Source organism: Varroa destructor, unplaced genomic scaffold (assembly GCF_002443255.2).
Source record: "Varroa destructor unplaced genomic scaffold, Vdes_3.0 BEIS01000001.1, whole genome shotgun sequence".
Classification (NCBI taxonomy): domain Eukaryota; kingdom Metazoa; phylum Arthropoda; class Arachnida; order Mesostigmata; family Varroidae; genus Varroa; species Varroa destructor.
The window spans coordinates 53072675-53094983 of record NW_019211454.1 but is presented as its reverse complement, the minus strand read 5'-3'; the positions used below and the strand labels follow the sequence as shown (position 1 = coordinate 53094983).

At 38.9% G+C, this 22309-nt stretch overlaps 2 protein-coding genes across 4 annotated transcripts; one reads left to right on the top strand and one right to left on the bottom strand.

Annotated features, from left to right (window-relative positions):
* Positions 1 to 4307: 4307 nt before the first annotated feature.
* Positions 4308 to 11496, bottom strand: LOC111242807 (uncharacterized). Of its 3 annotated transcripts, none has more exons than XM_022787631.2 (5): positions 11354 to 11495; positions 8244 to 9749; positions 7752 to 7986; positions 6959 to 7070; positions 4308 to 6710 (listed from the first exon to the last, which is right to left on the bottom strand). In XM_022787631.2, the coding sequence occupies exons 1-5, from the start codon at positions 11384 to 11386 to the stop codon at positions 6431 to 6433; spliced, it is 2166 nt and encodes a 721-aa protein (XP_022643366.1). In that variant the 5' UTR covers positions 11387 to 11495; the 3' UTR covers positions 4308 to 6430. The 3 variants fall into 3 exon arrangements, with proteins under 3 accessions (XP_022643366.1, XP_086830225.1, XP_086830285.1); XM_086974099.1 differs by lacking the exon at positions 11354 to 11495 and adding an exon at positions 11072 to 11209; XM_086974159.1 differs by having other exon boundaries at positions 6600 to 6738; positions 11354 to 11496.
* Positions 11497 to 11705: 209 nt separating this feature from the next.
* Positions 11706 to 20589, top strand: Mob3 (MOB kinase activator 3). Its single transcript, XM_022817531.2, has 4 exons — positions 11706 to 12105; positions 15526 to 15787; positions 16443 to 16620; positions 17348 to 20589. Exons 2-4 carry the CDS (start codon positions 15683 to 15685, stop codon positions 17722 to 17724), a joined length of 660 nt encoding a protein of 219 aa, XP_022673266.1. The 5' UTR covers positions 11706 to 12105; positions 15526 to 15682; the 3' UTR covers positions 17725 to 20589.
* Positions 20590 to 22309: the final 1720 nt, after the last annotated feature.

The window sequence follows — 22309 nt, the reverse complement described above, 5'->3', positions numbered from 1 at the left end:
CTTGCAGTCAGTGTAAAGTAACTCGATCTAAGCAAGGCCTTCACGAACTTTGAGATCCCGCTCTCGACAAGCTGCAACGCGGAACGGTTTCATCTTTATTTACGCTTGCTTTTTTCTATCTTAATAGGAAACGGTATGAACATAAAGTTGCTACATGTGGAAGCTCGTATGTACTTGCGTTCGTGCATAACCGAAGATGGCGCTGAATCTAACGGTAACAATTTGATCTGCATAAAGGAAAAAAGAAGCTTTATACTTACGCGGCCATACACGTGTCAGCAGGTACTTATACTCAGAGAAATTGACTTTAGCATGTCCAAAAAGCACGTGATCGTTAATGTCTCTAGGTGTGGATTAAAAAGTACTGTACAGCTGCAGTCATTTTAGTAAGAATACAAACTTATGTATCACCTGGACATTTCGTTAAATTGAAGTGGAATTTTTTATGTGCGTCTGGGCCCGGTATTCACCTGTGAATTATGATGATATTAATGTTTGTAGCGCATATCCTTATAGTTTTAAATATGTGCACCACGAACATTAACAATATCATAATTCCTGGGTAAATGCGGCTCAGATCTGTATATAAAACGTTGCATGAAGCCGAAGAAAACGTACTTCGCCAGTAGCCATGTGCGTAGCTGTCCTATATAGCATTTGAAGCGAGTCCTAGGATGTTTCCCGGGGATTCATATGCGTTTCCGTTCAGCGTTGTGAGCACGGGTCCTTTGGGCCAATGAATTTCGCTTCAGGTCGTGAATTTATAAGATCATTTCATCAAGGTAAAAGATCGCACGGCTCTGGGTGAATACAGCAACCCTGAAGAGATGCATGGGGCTGAGCCCAATGAGCGGCGTCCCTCCCGTTTCGCCTGTGACTATGGGTCTTTCAGGCTAGACGCGGAGTTGATAGCAGAACAACATGACATGATGTTTCTCTGGCAATCAGACAGGCTTACCCATATCGGTCCTGTTCAGCACACGATCTCGACCGGTTGACCTCCGATCTCGCAAAGAAGCAGGTCATAGAGAACATTACGTTGCGCAACGACATCATCGAGCTCTAACCCAGCTCGAGGGCTTCTTCAGTAATCCTGTTAAAGAAAAGACGGGAAGGTACGTTTGTCCTTTAAACTCTGCAGGCTCAACTCTACTACGGAGTGAGACGTATACCCGCTGGGTGCTCTACTGGGGAGCCGGGCAAGGGGCAGTACTGGCCCAAGTAAAAGGGTGCGTAAGCAAGTTGTCGCATACATTAGTTGCTGCTTGACTGACACCAAAATTGGGTTCTACTCTTAGTGACTCCGGGTGCTTGGCAAATGTGTCGGTTGTTAAGAAATTACGACCGTACTTATATAGGCAATAATACTTCAAGATCACTACTGACAGCATTGTTTTAATGGGCGTGCAAGCGAAAGACATGTTTGCCCGAAGTTACCGTGTTAACCTCTGTTCTTACAGGAATAGAACTTCGATGTCGCTCACAGGATCGGTTTCGTTACGCTTTGTCGCGTCTGATAGTGCCGTTGGTACAGAGCAACGCCCTCGAATTAGACAAGGTGAAGAACAATGACCTGTATACCATAATTGTAAGATTGGAAAACAGGGTTCATGACTTAGGGCAGGTGCTCAAACATTTCCTGGCTAGGTGGGTTCAAGGTACTGAACGCTGCTCCACGTTCGATCATTCTAGGTGAAAGCAGACATTACGCTATGTCATTTGGAGGTATGCCAAGGCATGTCGGCATCCGAAACACCCTGCAACTCTCTAAAGAACGCTTTCTTGTGGGGGCCATGTTTACGACGCGGGTCCGGGAAGTACCGGTTCGTGCCGGTTAGGGAAGCAACGTCGGGTGCTATAATCTGGAAGCTGGAAAATGCGCAGTGCTCCTTTGCAGGCTACGGTACCGTTCTGGCAGACAATGCCACGACTTATTTCACATCGCGGCGGCTGCGGATTACCTCAGGAGAAATCATATCGAACACATCAGCACGGCTGCTAGACGGCCCCATGAAATAAGCTAGCACATACTTTGAACGGTCGCAAAGATGCTAAGCTCCCTGATGGCGGAAGGACACAGCTCCAGAAGTTGTTGCTTCGGTTAACATTTTCCTTCAATGGATCCACAAGTGAGAGTTAGGAGATCACACGGTGCGAACTCTTTTTCAGCTAGCGAACCGTACGAACTGGAGAGTTTTTCGGTTACGGGGATGTCGTGAGGCAGGATGTAGCGCGATTCCGCTGTAAAGCCTAGCTCCGGAATCGACAACAATAGATGGAAACGCACTTCAAGCGAGGAGCTCTAGTCAAGTACAAAAAAGAATATCTTATGTGCCTATGGTCTTGAAACGCGGCCATGTTCCGTCAAGCAGTAACGGAAGCATTACATGTACGACATCTGTGTAATAAACGGTAGAGACAAATATATGCTGTATGTTACAAAGACTATATAAAGAATCAATGACATTGCTTTTTGAATAGAAAATGCCACCAGCAATAAAAAACAGTATCTTGTGTTACTTCTTAGTAACTAAAATCTGCATAGAAGCGTAATTCAAAACAGAAGCATTTAAGAGCTTGGACTCTTACCTGGAGATAATGATAGCCATCTCCAAAGAACCACCCGAGTTCCGAAGGGACTGGTCTACAGAAACGGCGCGCACAATTCTCATGACAAACATTTTGTACGCTGACGATTCGGCCAATTATCTGTCAAATAGGTTCACGTAGAGGAAACTCTAGATAGGACGCATTTAACAAATAGACGGCCAGGGCCAGCGGTGAATCCGGGGAAGATAGAAGCGATGAAGCTCAAAAGAAAAGATAAAATGGCGGCTAGGGAACTTTCATACACTCAGTAGCTAATCAGTTCGCTCTTTGGCGTATGTCAATCAGTTCGCGTAGTTAAGGCTGCTCTTCTCATTCAATGGGCACTTTCACTGCACGTAAATAGTAGGAAAGTGGAAAGCCTTAATGTCGGCAGGTATGGTCAAGAGTCTAAACCGCACTTTCCTCGCCAGCGCATCTTACCGCTTCATTATGAATATTGCACCTATGACGGCATACAGCATAAATTTCGTAAAGGGGAACATCATTATAGAAAATGTTGATCAATCGCACCGGTTTAAAGCCTCCTACCAGAAATGTATGCTAGGTTAGTATTTGCTTCATATATTTATTTGCAATTTATTTTCAGTACTCATCGAACCTTTGAACGATTTCGGGCACTGGTTGACACCTCTACTGAGAGTATCACAATCGGACCGACTGGAGGCTGAAATGGGCAGGGAATAATGGCGGGGTGAAAGAACCCACTGGCGAAACCGAACTAAACGAATAGTGCACTTATATATTTTCATAGTGAATTTAGAGGGAAGTGCAATAGGTACCAAACAGTGCTGCTGCTTGGTAACTTCATTAGAGAAATTTGTAAAATTAAATAATATTTATATAAGTTTTGCATGTTCAAATAATCTCTCTACTTTTGGACAGTACTTCTTTCATATGTGTATATAAGGTTTAGTTCAGGAATTATTCGGAACCAAATGCGCTGATCCGTTAAACAAAATGGCTTAGAGAATTTTCCACATTCTTTTGGTTGGCAATACAGGATAATCACTGAATGAACCTCAAAGACTTATTGAGGACTTAGTCCTAAATTTTTCACATTTTTCGTAAACAGACGACACGGTCAATGTCAACAATGCATGAGAAGATATCCTTTCCTCCCACTAATGTTGATCGCAAAAAACTTTTAACATTAAAAAAATGGACACGTTTGGTTTATATTTGCCACCCAAATGGGACGTCAAAACCCTATAATAGAACTCATTTTTGATAACACGTTCAATTTTAGGGTTGTAATTATTCTGTTCGGTTATAGTTATTCAATTTTCAGTTTTCTATTACGAAAACGCTCATAATGATGGCTCCCAATCGCTGCCTGTACGCCTAGAGTTTTTAATAAAAAAAAAAACTAGCCACTACTTTCAAAACAATTTGCTGTAATTCGCTTCATTAGCTATAAATAATCACGGTCTAGATAACGCTGCTAAGTATATAGTTGTTAACTGAAACATTATAGTATTCTAGCAGCCCTAGTTTTTCCCGCCTACATAAATGCCCACTTAGCTATAGTCATATTACGTTTACTACATTTACAAATAGTGTAAGGTCTTCGAAAAGCTTAAAATCAGTGGCTTAGATTAAATCAACTAGTTTGAAAAAAAGAAAAAATAATCTTCTAGATGGATAATCTAATTTTTTTTAAATGAATAAAGGCCCTCAAAAAGAATAGAGCAGTCAAATTGAGGCATATATGAACGTTTTATTTTGTCTGTTGATCGGCCAGGAGCCTCCGCCTGGCTTTTCTCTCTTTTATCTGAAAAATGTTCCTGAAAAAGACCGGTTAACATATATAACAACATCTCAAAGTATTTAACAAAGCAAATAGACATAAAAGCGTTCACATTTTTTACACGTTTGTCCAAGAGAAACTGCTACAAAATATCACAGATCTGCTTTTGATATGTAAAAGAAAAACTATATATGTATATATATATACATATATATACATATATAGATGTATAATATATATACATACAGGACTAAGGATTTCTGCGCAATTTACATGTATCATGTATATGATAGATGCGCTTGGAAATTACTAATATGAACAATTATATTTACAGCGAATGGGAAATAAGTTATATTTCGCATATTGTGTAATATGTACAGAGTAACACCAAACAATTTCATATATAACTATATACGAAAGACTTAAAATATATAGGTTAATAAATGACGTTTGTATTAATTTCACATTGATATAACCTATAGTATACGATGTTGGGATTTTATTATCTTTTGTACATCTTGTATGGAAATGTGTTGAGATATATATATATATATATATATATATATATGTAGTATGTATATATTCCTCCTAACTATATGTATTATTGAAACGTTGTTTATAACAAGAATTTTTACATTGTGTATTTTACACATACTAAACATTATAGAGTAGTCTCCATGCGGCAAATCTTTTTCGTTTCGGATTATTCACTATGATTAGCGTGTCGACAACAAAAGTAAAAACAAAAATAGCATTAGTTAATCAAGTATATAGAAACTAGCACTACGCATACAAATTCTTCTATGGGCCAGACCTGCGATTCACCATTACCGGAGAAATCACCACTCTTACCGTTAGATAACAGCCTCACACTCACATAAAGGAAAAAACACTAGTTGTTCGAAACGTTTAGAAAATAGAAAAAAACGTTTAGTTTTCACGCATTCGTAATAACAATAATAATAATAATCATCATCATAATTACGTTGTGTAGCTTTAGTATCTAAAAACGACAGTGGGAAGTAATAGCAATTTTCTACCAAAATAGAACATTGCACATGATTGCACGACACGGAGACTGACTCTTTACAGAATCATCAAATTGTCACGTTGTTTGATGAATTTAATGTTGTTCTGTTACCCCATGCCACCTGTAACGATTTTCTATTATTATTGTGGTGGTTCTACTATTATATTGGTGGCGTCGTCTTGTGCAGATTTCTTCGCCTAACCTTTATATTTCGTTACCAATAGCGTAAGAAATTTTCCATCAGTATCTCTTTGTTGTACCTCCTGTCCTAACAAAACCAGGTTAAAAAGACCCTTTTCTGCTTTCCCAAACGGCTAATTTTTCCCGTCTTAACGTAAGCTCATTCAACCCATCGTTATTAAACAGATCAGATTTATTTTTTCAATATTTTTTTAATAGTTTATGCAAATCTTACTATATTCATGCATAATGACCGTTCTTGGTATTGTTTAAGTTAGTGTTACAGTATTTTGCAAAACCAATCACGATCGAACCCAATTATTACTACAGACTGCGCCGTTAGTGTGCTTTATCCTCGTCGTTGTTCTGCATGCGTCAGCTTCAATGGCTGAAGTTCATTACCAAAGCAAACCCGGACCTCAATGATGACTTCACACGTGAATGGGTCACCGCTACACCCTTGATCTTTGGTGTCTCTTGCTTTGAATAAGTGCATACAAGTATATGTATTGGCAACAGAACGCCGATCACAAATGTAAAGATCGATGAAATGGGGTTTTTCGGATTAGAATGCCTTTTGTTTTCGCCTGAGTTAGTAAACTCGAATGGGAAAAAAATCCCGAATTTTAGAAAAAGTAACATCGAAATGAAACCACGCAACGGGTGTACGCAACGTACCCCAATGCCTGCTAATGGCGAAACTGACAAGCGAATTATTGTCTTTTCTCCTCAGGAACTGTTTGCAAACCCATACATTCTGATCAATTTGCAAGCCCAGCAAAACCCTCCGAGATTCTTCCCGAAACAAGACAGTCCAACGAACTCTACTTAAACCCACTATAATGCTGGATAACGTTAAATATTTACTCAACACAGAAGACTTTTTTCTGTTTGGCGCTACTAGTACCCCCGTGACTGCCTTCAGATCCACTGTTTCCGTTGCTTCCCGAGGATACTACTGCAAGGTTGATGTGAATCTTAAGTTTTGGATCGAGAGTCGCTCGATTGCGAACTTCAAACTTGACCTTTGATGATGAAGCTGATGACGAGATGATATCTGTTGTCGATGAGCCCAACAGAGACGAGGTAGCAGATGATAATCCAGAACTAGACGTCCCTCGATGTGGTGATGAGGATGGTGCACTAATATTACCGAGAAAATATCATTAGGCTAAAGACGAAAACGATATTAACAAAAAAAGGATTGGTCTGAATAAGAGCAGCGGACCTAGTTCAACATAACACTTACTTTTAATACAAACGGTCATTTGTAATTTCATTAGAATCTCAGCGTATGTGTGACAACTCGAGAACAGCACATTCGAAAAGGCAGCAAACTACAACGCACCAATACAAATATAGGTGATGTTTAAGGTAGTGTCCAGTCTAACCTGTTTAAGTGACCAATACGCTCTTTAACGCTACCAAACGCGCAGTTAGAAGCATTTATTGTGCGAGTTGCCGTCGAGGGTGGCCCCAGCCGGGAGAGGATCGATCGTTGCGCTGAAATAGCATTCGAATAGAACCTTTGAGGTTAAGTGTATTCAAAGGCATCTTCCAAAATGACGACATAATTAAGATCGAAGAAAAATTAATATAGTCAGTATAAGAAACTACAATCGATAAAAACTGAGGTTTTGAAAATGGGCATGTGCGGTCTATTTAAATCAAAGGTAAGAACAAATTTTCTACAAACGAGACCACACTGCATATTTTCGGAAGAAATTAATCGATGCTAAACTAAAGATTGAGTGAAAATTTCTCGAAGTTTAACTTCTGCAATGAAAAAAGCTAAAATTTCATTAATCTTGCGGCAAACTAAAAATCTTTGTTTCAACTTGCTTGCTAAAGGGTTTAAATTTACTAAATGATGACTGGTGACTCACTAGTAAACAAATTTCAAGAAGAAGATATTTCCATGTAAAAAAAACGTGATAATATGCTGAACCTTTTACATGCACAAGCTCTGTTTATTGACTATTAAGAGATTGTTTAGAACCTTACGCCTGTATCTGCTGTGGAAAGCAACAGAGATGCCAGTCACAACCGCACGATAGTTTAAAATAGTGGTTACAGCTGAGCTGCACAAACGCTACTGTAACTAATGAAGAATTGAAATTCGAACTAAGACGATATGTAGACGCTCAAAAAATACCATTTTAAACTACCTCCAAGTCCACTTACCAACGACGTCCACTTCGGCGCCATTGGGCTTCTCCCCGCGAGAATTTGTTCGCACTTTTGTACTTCGCACCTCTTTTGCACCCAGTCTTTCTTGGATTCCTCCTTTTCTGGCGCTGCTACTCGAAACGGCAGTATGTTCCCGAGAACGACTTTCTTCCAAGGAATCATTGTCATTGTTGGCGCCATCACTTCCATCCTTCTTTAATGAAATAACCTTTTTTGATGGTTTAATTTCCTGCGAAATAACGAACATTGACACGAATTAGCCGGCAAAATAATGTAACGCATAGCGAAAACGAATGATTTGGGTTAGACAATTCAAAAAACCTAACTAATCGTGACGAATACATATATGAAATGCGTATCCTCATATATAGAACTACGTAATAAATTTCGTTAATTAAGTTTACAAAGCTTTAATAGAAATAACTCTTTTTTGTTAAAGAATTGTTAAAGAATATTACCCAACGGACAAGAGTATGATGTACTTACGGTTTGCTCAAACTTCCGCTTTCGAGCCTCAAATCTTTGGCGTTGCTCGGAAGAAACATCCTCCACAACCGTAAAGGTTCTTCGGTTGTCCTCGACTTCTCGAGGTGCTGGTACTTCCTCCTTGACTTTGCTGGGCTTCGCAGCCTTTTTTGCAGCTGGCTCCTTGCTTTTTTCTTTGTGCCGTCTGCTTTCCCTTTCCTTTTCGGTTCTTTTTTCAGCTTTTGCTGCTTTCATTTCTTTTTCACGGCGATCCCTGTTTTCTTTTCGTTCTCGACGGTCGCGTTCTGGTCGATCTCTAGCATTCTGGTCGCGTTGTGGTGGGTTCGGTCTTCGATTTTCTCGTCTGACAGCTCTGTCGTCTCGCCGACGCTCTTCTCGCTCCTTAAGAGAAGTTCGTTTTTGCTCCTTGAGTGGTTTTTTCTCTCTTACTGATGCAGACCTTGATGCTTGTTTCGCAACAATCGTCTCTTCTTCTTCAAGGCCCAGGAGATCATCCATGTCATCATCTGCTTGCAGTAAAAGGCAGTCTTCATCAGGTTCTTCATTTCCTTTGTTCTCCTTGACATCGTCCGCAGAGACCTCCGCTGGCTCGTTAATATTCTCCTTTTCTTTGGTATCAGCTTCGGTACTGTTGCCAGCGGGGTTTTGGTTGTCTACGTCGTCGTTGAGGATTTCGTCAAGCAGAGATTCATTGCAACTATCTTCGTCGCTTTCATTTTCCTGCTTATTATCCTGAAATCGCGCAAGCCGATCTCTTTTTTCAACTGACTCCGACCGATTTCGAAGAGATGCCGGTCTCTGCGTGTGGTCAGACAGACGCTTGGGTTCTACGAGATGATTTCTATATACAGGGGATCTAGATCGCTTTCGAGGAGGAGAAATTCGCCTTGCGTTGTTTCTCCTGGACGCGTCTCCATTAGCAGCCTTTCTAGGTGAAGACCTGCGAACCGGTGATCTTCTTGGAGGGGTCCTCAGCAACGGCGATCTTCTCACTGGAGAGCGCCGGACGGAGCTCTTGCGACGTAATGGGCTTCGTCTTCTAGGTGATACAGATAACCTGCGAGGTGAAGGACTCCTAGAACTCCTACGTGGAGATCTTCGTAACGGCAGTGGGCTGCGGTAGCGATTACGTGGAGACCTAGATCGAGTTCGAGTCCGTGAGCGAAATCGAGGACTTCTATCACGTGGTGTTGCTGATCGCCTTGGTGAGTATCGCCGGGGTGAACGAGAAAACGGCGGCGAAGGCGATCGTCTGCGCGGGGAAAGGGACCGTTCCCTTGTCACCGGTGATTTTCGCCGTACCCTAGGTGAAGGAGACCGTGTGATTCTGATTGAAGGTTCAAGCCGAGGAAGAAACTCGTCGGCGGGCTGAATAACAAGAACATTATTCCTCTGCACAATCCTGTTCCGAGGAACCTCCTTCAGTCGTTTTGCTTCAAGTGCGGCTAAAGCAGCAACCCGAAGCATTTCCAAGTCGTCGTCTTCCTCCACCATTGTTACAGCAGCCTGAAATACAAAAATGATCATCGTCAGTTCGCAATTATTTTGTATATTGATTGTAATTATAGTTTATGTATACAGTTCCGGATTTCTCTTCATGATAAATCGCACATATTGATGATTTAATACGAAATAACGAAATTAACGTTTCCATTCTATTTTAATTAGTATTGCAACACGAACCGAGCTTTTCCAATTTACTGGGTATGTCTAATAACGTGATACGAAAAGTTACGTAAATAACCCATTAGTAAGGTACACTTAAAATTACTTTTGAGTGAAGCTGAAAGATTTTTATCTTTTAGTGACACGTAATAATCTATCTAAAAAACCTACGAATTCGGGTAACTAGTTCTTCAAATAAATCAAGTTTCTCAACATTATTTGGGCTACTACCACATCATTATGAAGCCTCTATACACTATGAAGTGATTAAATTAGTATTATATCTTTGGCAGTGTATATCTCTGGCAACTCTTCGTAAAAGATGCAAAAAACCTGTTCTGTAGGCCATATATAAAACTAATGCCGAAAAATTTCATAAAACAGTTTTCGCTATCGTATCAGCATGTTCCGTCCAATCATTGAAAAAATAAAATTGTAATAGCAAGAATACCTACATCAACTTAATATGAGCTCAATTTTGACTTTCTTAGCAGAACCTTTTCGGTCACAGCCAACAAATCTCAATTAGCGTATCTTTTTAAACAACTGATCAGCGACATGCGATACAGCTGAACGCATAACAATCCACATGCAATGGTATTTGCGAACAGGCTATCGAGATCTATCCTTTTCTACGTTCATCCTCGACCACAAAAAATCAATGAACAACCTAGTGAACAATTGCTATAGCCCATATATTCCTCATATTAGGTAACTTGCTTAGAAGCTTGCTTAATTGCTTAAGTAATAACTGTACTGCGGTGTAAAGGTTTCGACCGCAAACGTGTCGAAGCAACATTGGCTGATCCGTCATTGGTCACTCATGTATCTATACGTTCGCCTCTGACCATGTTATTTATGCTGAGCAGCAAGAAAATGATCACTTTTTCAGCTAAGTTAGCAGCGTATATCCAACAGATTATAGCACTGGAAGAGCTCGACAAAGCAACACGTCAATGGTTCAACGAAACAAGACGCAGATAAAATAATCCATAAGTTTAAGGGCAAACCCTCGAATTACCAAACTCTAGAATCTACTGCGCGTCCCCAACCTGACACACAATGATACACTGTTGTTAGCCTTTAGGCCGTTGACCGTATCTTTGTGGTCGAACCTATCTTAAAGTAGTAAATAACATACGTAAGATGATTTAGCTACCCACAATAGGAAATGACTTTGCTCATTAGTAGACTCGGTCGCTCCTATTAAACAGTTTGTCAACGGTCTCACTGTTGATATGAGCATATGAATCAATATAGACAACACAGAGCTAACTTGCTGTTACTAACAAAGCGACAATATGGTATCCACTGGTAGTACACACGCACTCAACACGACCAAAATAGCGAACACTACAGCCGAACTTTAGGAAATGTTCTACAAACAGCTTGGAGCATTTAAGAAGATGTTAGTCTCGTTAGGCATCCCAATAATCTCAACTTACCGCACCACCGCTGCTGTGCTGCAATCCAGCCATCTTAAGAGTGCGCTACAGTGGACGATCGGCTGCGACTAACACATACACACTCACACATATTGCAAGTGATGGTCTGTATTCTTCCGCTGGCGACCGCTTCACAAAGGCAACCGATTTCGTCTCAATAGATATTTCTGTACTAACGTAGCTTTCATTCTGAAGGTTGATGTTATTGATTAATCGAGATGCGCCCACTGTAAATGGGGTGGTACTTCAACACCAAAATTTTTGTTTCCACGTAAGACCATCTTTAATCTCTAACTAGTTGACGGTGCGTTAACCTTACTTAAATGTCGGAAGATTTTTTCGGATGTTGGAACAATCCGACATCTAACCCATCATAACCAAAGAGAGGAAGTTTTATAGCGGCCAATCTTATTGAATACAATTTTGTTTTATGTTTGCTCATGATCTCTCAGACTGCTGATATGTGATCAGCTGTTCTTGTGGCTGTACATCCGCGGAGCTTCGGTAGACACGTCAGAGGCTCGTATTTGTGAACTCGACGAGTGCACAGCAATCGTATTGCGCATCATTTGCGGCGGCTAGAGAGGTCACGAGGGTGTATTGCATCTGCCGTGTGCCTGTGTGTTCGTCCAATAACAAACCGAAAACGCCGCGAGCCGTAAGGTCAATAAAATGTGATGTGATTTATTTTATAGTCCGTTTGTCGCAGCAGCTGTTTTACGGCTCCGTCACGGACGGCGTGCCCTCTCAAGGTAATTGCGCGCGAAAACTCAATTCACATATGTTTTCCATTACCGACGAAGCTAGCCTAGAGGGCGGAGAGTACAACACGAGTTTCCCATGCTTCAAGTTTTCGGTCAGGGTGGGGTGTATCAACGCTAGTTAATTTTATTTACTTTAGTGATTAGAAACCAGCCAAAAAAAACCTAGTTGTAGCAAAACTGGATTGGTCTATTAGCACACGCTGCAACGGTTCAAAACTATGCTGCTGATTTTTCGCTTATTTTGGCATGCTTTTGTATCACACAGCGGGAAGAATGTTTTTTTTTTTGTTTTTGATGGATACATATAGCTTTACGGGCAGGCCATTTTGTTTATTCTGGTTTCGACGATCTAAATCGTCGCCTTAGATAAAAACTAATTTTCAAGCTCTCTCATGAGTCCTATATAATTTAAGTCATTCATTCATAATCGTTTTTGACTTATACATAGATCTTAGCCTGGGCACATTTGCCACAGTGTATTAATCAAAATAGTGAAAGGAATTAAATATATACCCTAGATAGGTAATAATAGATAGATAATGATTGACACTGCAGGCTGAAACGTTAACACTCCATTATCGTCGAGCCGAAAAACATTTTAGAAATCTCGAAAAACATTTTCTGGCGGTAGCATTTTTCAAGTGAGTGAAATGAATTGGTTTATCTTTCTTTCTGTATTTCAGAGGATAAAGTCTGTGTGTTTGCAAGGGGCGTGATATAGTAGGGCCTAATATACCTGTGTTATTATGACTGGAACTAATATATTAACAAAATAATTGAACCGTGGTCTTATTAGTAGACAAAAGTAGGTGAAAAGATGACATATTGCCAGGAAAAATCTGTGCATCTATACGAGGAGACTGCTTTGATAGAAACTGCGTGTATTTATTAACACTTTTATGTTTTAATTATTTTTGGCTGAAAGTTCGCTGAACCGCTGTTGCAGATGTTTATATATATTTTCAGAGCGTTCACTATGATTATTATTATTCTTATATTGCCAATGGCACTCCACCTCGATTCTACAGAGCCCTCAGAGAGTTCGTTCCCTTTAAGAAAATTGCACTGCCGTCGCCTATGCAAATAGCTTACTGGCAACAGAACTCTGCCTTACAGTTGAGCTGTGTTAAACGACCGCGCCATTGAGACTCACACTTGACTACACTTAGTGTGTGGACAAAAGGGTATCATGATGCTGCCAGGTACCAGCCAAAGTTATTCGACAGGGGTTCTTGATTTATTACTGACTAACAATGATACGACGCTGAGTGTCGATTGGTTTCATCCAGACAACCACTTGCGCGAGCTTTCAAAGGGCAGTCGCTATGCCAGCGTGTTAGGACACGGTCACAGTTATTCTAAGTCTTTTAGAAAGCGATTGGTAAATCCTATACTCCATACTGTATGGTGTATATATATGTATATGGTAATACGTTTAAACTGGGGAAAATTTTGCCAGCTGTTTGATGTAACATGCATGCATTAATTTGCTACTTATGGTATTAAAGGAACCCGGTTTTCAAAATTTGAAGAAAACTTATGTGAGACAAATCAGAAATTCCTCAATATAGTTTAAATTAGAAAGTTCGAAAATAAACTAAAATGGCTCAAAAAACTATCTTTGGGACATTTAAGTTTTCGCTACAGAAACTCACAGTCGTTTTAGAGAGGAGAATACCAACTGCCAATCGGGTCACTTATATAAACTCCACGGTTAATCATTTTGGAATTTTTCGAGACTTTTTTCTGCGTATTTGGACTTACTGCCGTTTCGAGATCTTGCATTTTTGAAATAGTTGGCTTGCTACAGCCTAAAATTTAATTTTGTTGGATCTTTTTATATAGCTTATTTGAGCGGCACCCTAACAGGTTTACACTTAAGAATACCCTTTACGCACGGTTATTATTGAAAATTTACGGATTAACGAAATATATTAGAAATGGCGAATGACTTGCACACCGAACACAAGCTCTAATCGAGGTCGATGGTGGTTTTACTAAAAAAAATAACATAGCATAGTACAGGCACAACATTTTGTTGAAATATATGTTAATGTTCAGATACAGTTTTAGAAACAAAGCTTAAAACAAGTTCTTTATTTAGACACGCCTCCCGATATATATGTACATATATATATATATATATAAGCTATGCCTTTCTCAGAAATTCAGTGTGTTGCGTACCCTACAAAATTACGATTCTCCGATGTCTTTATGTGGATTTTAAGTATAAAGTATATCTGCAAGCCCCCGTTTTATCTTCGTGTGCATTATTATCGTAATAAATTCAGTTTAGATGTGGATACCGCAAAACGCTTGCACTGCGCTGTCGGCTATATTCGCTAATATTTAAAACTTCGGGTGAAACATATGTTTGAAGGTGGGGATTTACGACTCTTCGTCCGGGTGGCGTAAGTAACGATTCATCCAATTATACAGGCGCTACAGCAGGCCTACAAATATAGGGTTCCAATAATAACCTGTTACAATAGAGTAGGCTTCAATAACCGTCCTCAAGACGAAGAACAAGATCTGCTAGAAGAACAGGATAGAACTTGTGGATTGAGCTGGTTTCATGTCAAATTGTTTTTGTAATTTTAAAATTCAGCGTTCAATTTTGATACTGCTTTTTGTATTGTGTAATGTATTAAGGGCTCTAAGCATTATTTTATGCAAGCTGGGCACGAAAAAACACTGTAAAAAATGTAAACCATAAAACCCTCACACAAACAGAATAGCATCGTGCCACAATGTTGTAGCTAATGCTTTTTCCTTGTATGAACCATATGAGGTTGCCAGTCATAATTCAAAGGTTATAGAATGGTATCAGAAAATGTTGGCTTAAGGGAACAGGCATGCCACGTCAACGCTAGTAATCGCGTTATCATCGAAAAAAATTCTTTAGAGGGGACGGTTTCGCTTATATGTCATCAACTGAAGCGGCTCAATGGGAAAAATCACAAGAGTTCTCAGCGCAATTTCGATGTTGATAATTTCGGCCTTTTATAATTTTTTTTCTTTCAAACATAGTAAGATGCATAACACGTATAGATAAGGTCAACTCAAATGTGCTTCACATACATCCTAAGCGCGTAAATATGTTCACTGCTCGTCTCAATTCTACTGTATCCTCTATTGTTTTCTAATGACACGATATGCGATAGATATCTCAACCTACAAAGAAGGTCTGCTTATGCACATATCGTAACTACAAAATGACTAATCTGCTGGCTAAGATGTCTTATCAAGGCATAAATATTGGCATAAGAATCTCAACAGCTATCTGTATCTTTCGTTTTATAGTAAAATGCCAAGGAACGCTTTCATTTCCCTAGCTAATTTTATTTCGATAAAAGATAATATGTAATAATAAAGATTTGCCTTCTTTTCGTTTGCTTCGTATTTCAGATAGACGCGCTGACTTGATAAGCTCAGCTTTGAGCTGAGCTTCTAGCTAGTTCAACCCTTGCTTCTTCAAGGTCTTACGAAAACTAGGTCGCTTGACGATCGTCAAATTATTGAAGCACCTATAGCAATATCCTATTAATTACATCAAATCAAAGAGATGGCTGCCATAGCGGAATTGTCTAAGTTCTTTCACAAGGAAAAGACATTCAAGCCGAAGAAGAAGTTTGTGCCTGGAACACTGAAGCATTCGCTGCACAAGCAGGTGGTTTTATTGCATTGAGTAAGACAGGAATAGAGATTTCACTCTTACATTGTAACCAATTAGTAATCGACTTCCATACAGTTTTTGCTCAAAGATAAGGTCAATATTATGCCATAATTCACGTGCATATCAATTATAATTATTGAGGTATTAACGCGTGAACTAATAACTCGAGACCTTGGTAATATTAGCATAGCATAAAATGTTACGTGTCTGTGTTTTGAATGTTCACACCTTTCTCCTCGTCTAATAATAGGTGATTTACATTGAAGTCGGTAAAATCGTTAACATGATCACAATTTTGCCACTTGATATGTGATACGTTTATTTATATCTTTAATAGGTTGAACACACACCTTTTCTTACTGTATAATGCTATATAATCTAGATTACTCCGTTAAAATGTGCGTATTCTACTCTTTAGGTAAACCTAAATTGTCTCATATAAATATTTATAAATAATGTCTTCCAGGTTCATTGTAAGTATTACAAGCAGCGTAGTTCTATAAATCATTCGAATTGACATCTAATTTTTTAGAAGAAGTGAGGACACGCAGTTTGCTTGGTGTGCCCATAGGTGTGTGTAGCATTCGTTTTTATCCAGGATAGTCTTTTCATAATTTGTTTCGTCCTTTTGCTGAACTTTATACAATAGGCACAGGCATCGCTAAACTCCGGCCTGAATCTCCGCGAAGCAGTTCGTTTGCCAGCAGGTGATTCATACCACGACTGGCTGGCAGTTCATGTAGTTGACTTTTTTAACCGAATCAACCTCATTTATGGGACAGTGACAGATTTCTGTACGGAAACCAGTTGTCCGACCATGAGTGGAGGTTTGTATGACCATGATATATCGCTTAGTGTGAAAAATATTTTTTTGAACGACGAGCGTTAAATTATACTTAAATATATATTGTGTTTATTTTAATAGGCCTAGCAAATAAACAAATTGTTGAAGTTTGCGATATTAACATATTAGCAGATCATTAATTTGCATATAACAGGACATCTGCTCTGTATAAATGTATAATTTTTATCATTTTGAGGCTGTGTCCTTTGTTAGCAGAAATGCATTCATTTATTCACTTAATCAAAATTTGAAGCTAATTGTATCTCAAATATAATAGATAGTACTTTGGTGTACACTTATCATTATTACACTTAGTATAAAACTAAGTGTAATAATGATAAGCGTATTGTTTACTTAATACTTATAACAAAAAATCATTGGTAATGGGACTAAAGTGTGCACGTAGATTTTTTTCAGTCCATATTTCGCATGCATACACTGAATATTTATTTTCATTTTCAATGTGATTGATTGTATGGCAAAATATCTGTATGAGTCGATCGGTCGATTAGAAATGTGCGTAGTGTGTTTACGTTTAGTTTGTTGTTTGTGCAGCCCATGTAAAGTTCTGGATATGGGGCTATGAACTCCTATTGCAATACACAAGATACACGGATTTGATATACATACATTCCCATTTTGGTTAGCCTATAAGTTGAAACCTGTTGATTTTGCTGTTTGTTCATTATGTGTTTCAATGTTCATTTTAGGTGCACGGTTCGAGTATCTGTGGTGCGATAAGGATCGCTACAAGAAGCCACAGGCTTTACCAGCACGTCAGTATATCTCCCTGCTAATGGACTGGATTGAATCGCAGATTAACAACGAGGAGCTGTTTCCGACTTCGGCGGACACCCCATTTCCAAAGAGCTTCGAGAAGACGTGCAAGAAAATCCTAACTCGACTGTTTCGCGTGTTTGTTCATGTTTATATTCACCATTTTGACAAGATCGTCGCCATTGGCGCCGAGGCACATGTCAACACGTGCTACAAACATTTCTACTACTTCACCGATGAATTCCATCTGATCAGCGAAAAAGAGCTTGAACCGCTTCGAGAAATGACCGAAAAGATCTGTCACTCGTAGTAATTCAAATTAGGTGGTCGGCAGCTGAGCTATGAAAGATAAAGCTAAAGCTAGACAAATATCCATCAAAAAAGAGACTTGTAAATCAAAGACAATAGGGTGAAGGACAGAAAAACCTAGCTGGAGTGATCGCTAATTTATGAATGTAAGTGTGTGTATGTGTGTTTGTGCGTGTCTGTACGGCTTTATAAGTGTTCCAGTTCGTTCCTGGGTGTGTTTAAGTCTGTGGACATGAGGCCTTGAGGTATCGTAGCAGATTCTGAGGTAACGTCATAATTAAGCTGAGCGATAACAAGGAGGATAAGAAGTAAACTTGATGCTATCTTGAAGACGGGTGATTCGAGGCCGAAAGAGGTAGAGACGAACGAATAGCATACGTGTTCATAATGTGTGCGATACAAGTGTAGGCAGTACCAGAGTTTTTATGTGTTCGACACTGCGTTTTGTGATCCAGCTAGATCTCTTTAGGTTGGACTTTGCTGACTGTATGATTACTCTAGGCTTGGCACACCCAGCAAGCGATATTCGCTTGAGCCGGGGTGTGAAAAAAATAAGTGCAAAATTCTACTAATGTATAAATAATGATACCTTTGCTTCTTAAGTATTTGGCCATAGTTAGCTTTTTTTGTAATATTGAACGCTTAGTGAGCTTACAAGCCACTATTTCTGACTGTCAGCTCAGTCGACTATTATTCTTGTTCAAATCTTCGTACATTTTTAGATGCCTACGGCAAAACAATGCCGTTTAGTACTTGCTTTTACTTTGTTCTGTTTTATTATTTTATCACTTATTTGAGAACAGACAAACGCAGTATCAACTATTGGTGGTATTGCTAGGCAATACATATATGTATATGAAGTTCGTTAGATATACAGAAAGGCTGGTCTAGCTTATGTTGATGTTACCAGGTCAATTCCTTGTTCGCCATCGCACATGATGTTACTACGACTATAAAATTTCTTTGACAATCGCATTTGTGTAGTATGCATATCCTTACTACATAACATGTAGTAAAGCAGCAAAATTATTCGAGCCAGAACAACAATTAAATATATCTATTCAAATGGGTGGCCATAATTATGAGCAGTGAAAAGCATAGATGTCCGAAAAATTAAGTGCTGAAGCTCGTTTGCTGGGTACGTTCGAGCTGCTTTGTGGTTAAGTGATGCTGCACAATTTATTCAAAAGCAAAAATCTTATTTGGATTGATTCGATAGCCGATCTTCAGACTGCTTCAGTACTTAATTGCGATCTAGTTTAAGAATTACAGCACATGCAGATCAACTGTGCGTATCTTGAGGGAGATAGAACGAAAGGGCGAGGGAATGTCGTATAACTCAATTGCATACCGGTGTACAGTATTGTGCTTGGTCAAGCTCAGTAAAATTACCCCTTTCTTGCCTCGTTACTAATTTCACAGAAAAATAATAATCGAATGGCAAAATCTGGTGATACTAGCGGATACCTGAAACAGCGTGTGAGATCGGGTCATTTCATTGCTGACAAGCAATGGAGAACCGCCTAAATGCTCTGAAAAGAATAATGTATTATTTTATCTAAATAATCAACAGTTTAATAAGGAAACCTTGCGGCAAGAACTCAAGGTTTTTAAGACATTGCGGGTAGAGCGATATGTAATAAATAAAAAAATACATATAATATTTGAGTTACTAGAAATCAAATAATCTTTGTGCGGTGGTACGATATCAGTCGGAACGAGTTGCACACATTCACGCGACATGTAAACGAGTTCTAGCAAATACAATTACACATTACCCATTACCCAAGTGATAATATTCAATTAACATTGCTCGATAATTTTTTTTTCATTTAGTCACACATAGTGTGATATATACCTACAGGGAGATGCCGGTATCTGCACCAGCAAAAAGATAACCACCAACTGTGCGAAGGAGATCCACTAAATATGATTTAATTAAAAAAAAACTCTCTAAACATAAAGGATGGTAATGTATTCAAGCAAGATTACCTATGTTTGTAACTGCTCTATGAGCAGTTGTGCTTTGCAAGGTGAGACAAGGTATCCCGAATTTCGAAATGCGGCAGCATTTCATGCAGTTATCTATTTAATGTGTGGCTTTATATGTTTTTAGTGTGATTAAATACTTTTGGGCAATGCTAGCTTTAGCTATTTGTCCACGAAAAGCCATTATTCAGTCTCTACATTATTCGAATGGTCGTACTGTTTTGACTTGATTGTTGCCGTATTTATTACTCCGTCTGGTCTCACTAGGTTTTGCAAGGAGCCCGAATGCGTAAATTGTATGCATTCTCGCGTGAAACGATATTCATAATTTCGTTCACTGTTTAGTGATACGTAGTACATAGAATGCTAGTTGATGTTTTCTAGCATCAACAAAGTGTAGATGGTTACCAACTTGAAGTATTTATTTGTCGCCAATTTAGTATATCCCTGCACTTTTCAGCTGACGAACCCGTAAATGAAGGCTGCAGGAAAACGAACCTGTTGTATATCTAGCCGAAAACGTTAGGTAGAGTTTAGCTTGAGATCACATATTTATCAATGATAACGTAATTTGCTCGCCCATCTAGTACCGATGTGGTGACCAAATCCAGCACGTATCATTCCTATTTAAGGAAAAAATGACGCACCGTTTAGGGGACCGGCGAGGTCTATCAGATCGTAAGCATGGTATATCATAGCCAATAATCAGCCGAAAGACAGAAGAAGCAGGTATCAGTTCAGTGTTGATTTACAAGGGTCAAGGCCACCCTGCTCAGCTTGTGTTTTTTCTGCCAAGGCTGTCACTCGAGGGGAAAATTGCTGGGCATTGAAAAAAGAGATATATCAATAAAACAGTCCTGATAAAAAAAAACTACAAGCTGTTGTCTTCGTTGTAGTATAAGTAGGTGCATGTACGTACTTTGTACGAACGGCTGCATAAATGCTTTATTCTCGGCAGTTCGTATTAGCTAATCAGAAAGTAATTTGGCTGTATTTGAATTTTATTATCGGTACATTTTATATACCCATTTCGCTTAGCAAAACCTTTCTCTGGACGGCTCTAAATTAACTGCACTCCAGCTTAAGTAAGCTGACCTAATTGCCGCATATCTCACTTTCTTCTATATTCCCTCACTGGAAAAACGCTAATTTCTGATGGATGACATACGATTCCCTTCGGCGGTCCTCTATGCAAGGGAAATGATTAATTTCCCAAAAATTTTATATATGAGCACCTCAGATGATTTAATGAGATCAGAGAAGGCGGACTTTACTAAAAATTTTTTAAACGCAATGGGAAGGTAAAGACAGGCTTTCATTCCTCTCAAGCTGCCCAGCTGAATCTAGCAATTAATGCTCCTTTCGTATACCTACTTTATTCGCCGAAAAAACCGTCTATTAGCCGACCGATAGAAGAATAGCATGGGAACCCTATCAAATAATTTAAAGTAAAGCAAAAAGTTAGCAGTGTAATACTTTATACCGACGTATTATTTGAATTTTTCTATGCCACTGAAATAATTTTCATTTTAAATATGGAAATACATTAGAATACACGCGATAGAACAATTAATGTAAAAATCATGCCTACGGCACCGTAATATAAGTACTAAAGTGCCCTACTTTACGACAATATTATTACATTTTAAATCAAATTTCAATACAAGCTGTGTATTATTTATTATATTTAAACCGTAGGCGTAACTATGCAACACGGTTATATGAAATATCTAGATATATTAGCTCATGTTGTGTCGTTGTATAAAAAATACATGGTCTTCTGGTGGGGGCATGTCTTGGAGGCAAATTAGACCTCTATTCACCCATATACCTTTCGTTTTGTCCTAGAATTAAAGATACTGGGGTTTCTCGCAATTACCGCTTACCTAGTATATGTTTACACGAATTGAAGATAAATATAATTGATAGTTTTTTGTGTTTGACTATTATACATTTTTTGTATTATATATATTGTGTTTGTATTGCATATATTATGTCAACGCTTTTTGCTGAACTCACTAACTTTTCCTTCAATCATGATAATAATGGTATATTTTATTTAAGGATTTATTTTAATGGCGCACGGATGCGAAAGATAATTTTGAAACTTTCACATACTGTTTGGTGACTACCCGCGCAGCACACAAGAGGATTCCTATAAGAATAAATCGTCTACACACCATTTTTTTGACTATGTTGCTAATTTGAATATTTCACACCAGTACTATTGCCAGATTTAGTAGTTGTCTCAATTGTGTTGAACATTGATGTTTTCAGACTCGGTGGGTGGTTTCTGATACATTCAAACGTTCATTTGTTAACGGCTTTGAAGCTATCGCAAATTGACAAATTCCTAGGTGCTTCCCTTACATTGACATTTAAAGAAAGCGTGTCTTGTGTACGCATTTCCAACTTCCTAAAGGGTTGTAGACCTGAGTGCCACAAAGATGCTGCATATGCCATGAATATCCAGGATCTTAAATAGCTTGACATACAAAATATGGTCTTTTAAAACCAATGATCATACTGTCCTATTAAAGCGGAGTGTTAATCGTGTTAAAGTAATTAAATAGTACCCTGTGTATTTTAGATTAGCT

Excerpts from the sequence above, each read along its gene's own strand:
- LOC111242807 (XM_022787631.2), bottom strand. The coding sequence starts at position 11,386 with ATGGCTGGATTGCAGCACAGCAGCGGTGGTGCG. Across the intron at positions 7,987-8,243 it reads AGCGGAAGTTTGAGCAAACC|GAAATTAAACCATCAAAAAA; the intron begins GTAAGTACATCA and ends GTTATTTCGCAG. Across the intron at positions 6,711-6,958 it reads CGTATTGGTCACTTAAACAG|TGCACCATCCTCATCACCAC; the intron begins GTTAGACTGGAC and ends CGGTAATATTAG.
- Mob3 (XM_022817531.2), top strand. The coding sequence starts at position 15,683 with ATGGCTGCCATAGCGGAATTGTCTAAGTTCTTTCACAAGGAAAAGACA. Across the intron at positions 15,788-16,442 it reads AGCATTCGCTGCACAAGCAG|GCACAGGCATCGCTAAACTC; the intron begins GTGGTTTTATTG and ends TTTATACAATAG. Across the intron at positions 16,621-17,347 it reads TTGTCCGACCATGAGTGGAG|GTGCACGGTTCGAGTATCTG; the intron begins GTTTGTATGACC and ends TGTTCATTTTAG.